Source organism: Arachis stenosperma, chromosome 3 (genome assembly GCF_014773155.1).
Source record: "Arachis stenosperma cultivar V10309 chromosome 3, arast.V10309.gnm1.PFL2, whole genome shotgun sequence".
NCBI lineage: Eukaryota > Viridiplantae > Streptophyta > Magnoliopsida > Fabales > Fabaceae > Arachis > Arachis stenosperma.
The window spans coordinates 130,312,934-130,317,696 of NC_080379.1; the positions used below are offsets into that span (position 1 = coordinate 130,312,934).

A 4,763-nucleotide genomic window follows, 5' to 3' on the forward strand; every position below is an offset into this window, starting at 1 on the left:
GACCAATTAAACATTGATTATAATAATAATTAATTAATTATATTTATAGATGATATTAAGGATACATATTGATTAGGGTCCCTCAAGGGTGGCTGTATAGACCACACTGTTAAACCACCTTAGTCCTTAGGCTTACGAAGCATTAGGTTGGTAGGTCTCTGAAATATAAGCGAAAACAATAATGACAATGTACATTTCTACCCCTTAAATAAAGGACGAACAAGAGTTGCAACATATGACGATGGGATGGGCCTACCAGTCCTGTGTCTCTATCGAGTACACATGCATCATGCCATCATGCATGTGCATGTTTATCGTTTGATTACTACTACTGATGCAAACTACAACGCCAAACATATTTTCTCTTATGCTGAAAAGAATTGATTGGAATTGGTGTTTCTTCTTTTTTATGCTGAGAACAATTGATGTCTCCTCTCCCATTTCTTGTTTATAGCCACTTTTTTAACAGAAACAAACTGGATCAGTTAAAATCCACGCCAAACAAAATGCCCCACAGTCCTGTTACTTGCTTAAACAATATACAAAATCCCATAAATGAACCAAATGGTGGAGTTCTCGGATCTCTCATACTTGTGTTGAAAGCAAGAAATAAGGGGGGGAAAGAAAGCATCCATCATCCGCAATAAAGAAACAAGTTACGCTCTCGCAGCTAAACCACCATCCAAGTTATTCCTATACAACACTCTATACTCATTCTCACTCGATAGCCAACAAAAATTAATTCGCATGGGAAGACATTTAAATTTTTAAGTATATTATTCATGATCATCTGCATTGCTTCCGAAGCTATTCGATGCTCCACCCTGAAAGAAACCAGTCTCATCATGGACCCCTTTGTCAACATCAGCAGCTGCTTTGCTTAGTATAGTCTCGCACGAAGTAGAAACTTTAGACGACCAGCCCCACCTTGCGGTAGCCAGTTAAACATGAGATCTTGTCCACTAAATTAAATTGATAGCACATGAACTCTTATGTCTTCCATGTAACTGCAAAGATATGATTAAACAAGACTAAATATGAATGGAAAAGGTTTAGAACTAAACAAATTACAACTGAAGCTCAGGTTGTGTTGCCCCTAAATACATAATGAAGATGGAACAGTCTCATAATAAAAAAATAACATTCTTCAAGTGCGTAGTGTCGTCAACTCAAGATAGAGCCAAATTATGACCAGCCTAAGTGTAAATCGATGACTATATGCACACTGATAAAAGAAGAATGTTTCCAAGTACCCACATGAACTATAAATTCTATACTCTCAGGTTGTTTCTATTGAAATGATTAGATTATGTGCACAACAAACAACAAAAAGTGCCAAAAGAAAAAAGGGAAAAAAAAAATACGATGGTGCTAACTTGTTCAAGGTAAATCAATCATGGATGAAGACATTGAGTCTATCACATTTCAAACAAGCAGCTTTACAGGTAAGCTACCAAGGTTGAAATGCTGGTCAACACAGAGGAATTAAATAGAAATTGAAATGATCAAGAGAAGGTTAAAAGGAGACACACCCAGTAAAATGCTGTCAATTCCACCCAGCTGGGACTGTCTGTCTTCAAGGATTATCAACTGTTGTAGCTGTAATTCGTAATTGTCTTGTCTGTTCTTGCTCTCCATTCCGCTTCCAGAAAGCTCTTCTCCACCAAACTTCAAATCCTCTTTGAATATTTGGGCAATCTTCTCCAGAATTCAAGAAGCGGTCAAACCAAGCAAGCAAAATATCCTGCTGCCAGGACAGTGGCAGAGTGAGAATTGTGTTACTAAGACCATCCTCGATTAGGTTCCTGTCAAGGCCTTTGGATGCCCTCCTCATCCAACCAAAGTCGTCATAAAAGGGCACCAGCCATGTTTTCAGAAGTAAACACCTGACATCTTTAGAAGCCAATAATTGCCCCTTCCCGATCCCAACAAACAACCTAGCGGTGACTCTGCTAACCTCAAACCTGTGAACTGATGGAACTTTAGAATGTGCTTCAGATAATTCTGACTGAGAAGCCCATGTCTTCAGGAAATCCTCAGCAATCTGTCTATCAATTAAAATATCCAAAAGCCAATGCAAATTATCAGCCTGTCTTGCGATTTGACCCACATCCTTCAGGTCTGAAGCTGCAGCCTTCAAAAAGTGGTGATGAAGTAATTGCATACAATCATCACATGCCAAGTACAATGACTCTTTCCGTAGGTCATTCTGGGACGAATTCTCACGAAGCATCTTTGACACCAGGCCTTTCATTTCACGCCTGGCCTTCTCATCTTTGCCTTCAAGAACCACACGAATAAGCTTCAGAAGAACTTCCTCGTTATCACCCCCCTCTTCATTGCCATTTGCCACTTCAGTCGAAACCCTCTTCAAAACATCCCCGGCTCCAACAGATTCAAGACGAAGCTCAGACAAGAGGGAGGCAACCTTCTCCTCTTCATCCTCTGCCCACGGTGCCGCTTCCAAATACTCCAAAGAAGACAAAACCCCAGCATCAAATCCAATTGCAGCCGAAACCTAAGATACCACAATAGCAAGCAACTCATGACTCACACAACCCACCTAGGAGCAGCCCCCATTGAAAAAAACAAAGCAGCAAAGAAGAAAATGAAATGGTTTGAAGTGCTTAACCTAAAAGTTGCACTTCCCAACAAACAAGTTCACATCACGTCATCAAATTCAATTTCATATTCTACCTAATCCTACAGTTGATGTTATACACAACAAAAAAAACAAAGCATAAAAGAGGAAATCCCATTTTGAGAAAGGCATTACCTTCAAGATACCCAAAACCTTGGAGACATCCTCCTTCATGAGCCTCTTCCTGATATCATTGCAGTACATAAGGCTCAAGGTCTCAATGTAAACCTCAACGTCGTCGCAGTCAGCGATCTCGACCAAGTAGGGCGTAGTTGGCCTAGGGTTCTGCTTGGTCCACCTGTCAGAGAGCTTGACGGCGAAGAACCTGCTGTGGGCAACAAGAATTTGGCGATGAACGTTCATGGAGACACTAAAGCCATCCTTGGAGGTGAGAGTGAGCTTGATGTCACTGGAAACGGCGTCGTTGAACTGGTTGCCGGGGCTGCGAGACCCCAAGAGCTCCGAAATCCGCTGCATCATTAGGGTTTGCCTGTCGAGAACGGGAACATGGGCTTTAGGGGGTTGGATCTGAGACTGAGAGTGAGGCCTGTGGTGGCTCGCAGTGTCGGGCTCGCTGGCCATCATCTCGAAGAGTGTGGGGCTGGATCGGGTCTTGTCGGGCGGAGGGGACATTGGGTTCAGGAGGCCCGCCGTCAGTGCGGAGTTGAATTTCGTGAAGCTGGAAGGGAAGGGGTCCGAGTGCCCGTTGCTGCCCGTTGGGGATGCCTGGATGAAGTCCATGATTGGGGAGCACCGCCCCGGCGAGAACCGAATCCTGTAGTCGGAGGATGGACTGGGAGAGGGAGTGTCCTGGGCCTGGGCCTGGGCCTGGGCCTGGGCAGAGGTGGAGATGGTGGTTTCTCGGCACTTGCGACGTTTGGGTTTGATGGGTTGGTTTTGTAATTTGAGGAGAGATGTTGTTGTTGCTGCTGCACTTGTTGTTGTTGTTGTTGTCGCTGCCATCTAATGCCTTTGAGGAGGATCTTGTCCTTTTGCTTAGGGCATTGGCATCAGAGCTGCTCAGACACACCACACAAGAGTGAGAGAATGAGACTCATAAATGGCGGTGGACACGAGGAGTGTCTCGTATGACTCAGATAAATCAATTCTAAAATTACCTACAACAAACAATTAACTGTATTCCTTTTATATTTTATATGGTTGATGACCGTAAAGTACACTCTCTAGAATACTATACATTGATGTAGTTTGTATGTACATGAAATGCAATCCGATTGATTTTGGGGCTGGGGGATGAATGGATTGGGTTACACATAAACTCACATGCCCAACTAACAAGTAACAACCATATGTATTCAATAAAGACTCTCATTAATTAATGGATAAACGCCTGGGTATCACTTTTAATCTTCGGATGCTGCCTTTACAAATTACAGCAACGGAACATTATTATTAGCACCTTTACTCGATGGACTGTACTAAGTAAACGTGAGTATTAGTAATCATGATGTGATGTCCAGTGTTTAATAAGTAATAACACCTAATAATTTTTTTTATTATTCCTGCGGTCAGCTTTTCTTCCCGTAAAAGAAAATACAGCAAGTTAAAAAAGCTTTGTCTTTCATCATCACATCACCATCATTCTAATTCCGCATATAATTTCTCTTCTTTTCAAGCCACCTTCAACATACCTGTTATGGTCCTTCCTTCACATAATAACAAGTTAACAACTCACGAAATAATTAATCCGAGATAATATGTGTCCAATATTATGATTGAGATTGGATTTGTGTGATGCACCGCAAAAATGGGAATGTGTATAATGTCATGAATATCGATTGGTACTGCTTACCACTTTAATCTTGCTGTCGATGGTGTCTATCCAAATTGGAGATGTAACAAACACCATGACCATTTATGTATGACTAATTAATGATATCACGGCTTGAAATGTCGCTATCCCATTCTTGCTTTATTTACCATCTCTTTAGGGCAAAAATGCTTTGCTTTGCTTATGATGTGTGTGTCCATGCATGATGCCATCCATGTGTGAGAATGTCCTATTCTTTATCTCATTTGGGAAGCAAACTAACAAGTAACAAATTCAAAATCCAACTTTACTAGAAGAAGGCTTTCTTCTTCCATGGACCATAGCATATGT

General features: G+C 41.6%; 1 protein-coding gene across 1 annotated transcript; it reads right to left on the minus strand.

The window, feature by feature from the left end:
• Window positions 1-481: 481 nt before the first annotated feature.
• On the minus strand, window positions 482-3,946 carry LOC130969761 (BTB/POZ domain-containing protein At1g63850). The gene is made up of 3 exons (XM_057895644.1): window positions 2,777-3,946; window positions 1,533-2,518; window positions 482-1,007 (listed from the first exon to the last, which is right to left on the minus strand). Exons 1-2 carry the CDS (start codon window positions 3,602-3,604, stop codon window positions 1,577-1,579), a joined length of 1,770 nt encoding a protein of 589 aa, XP_057751627.1. The 5' UTR covers window positions 3,605-3,946; the 3' UTR covers window positions 482-1,007; window positions 1,533-1,576.
• Window positions 3,947-4,763: the final 817 nt, after the last annotated feature.

Bases quoted from the DNA above. Each gene is read 5' to 3' on its own strand.
- LOC130969761 (XM_057895644.1), bottom strand. From the start codon at position 3,604: ATGGCAGCGACAACAACAACAACAACAAGTGCAGCAGCAACAACAACA. The intron at 2,519-2,776 runs GTAATGCCTTTC...GTGGTATCTTAG, and splicing joins AGGTTTTGGGTATCTTGAAG to GTTTCGGCTGCAATTGGATT.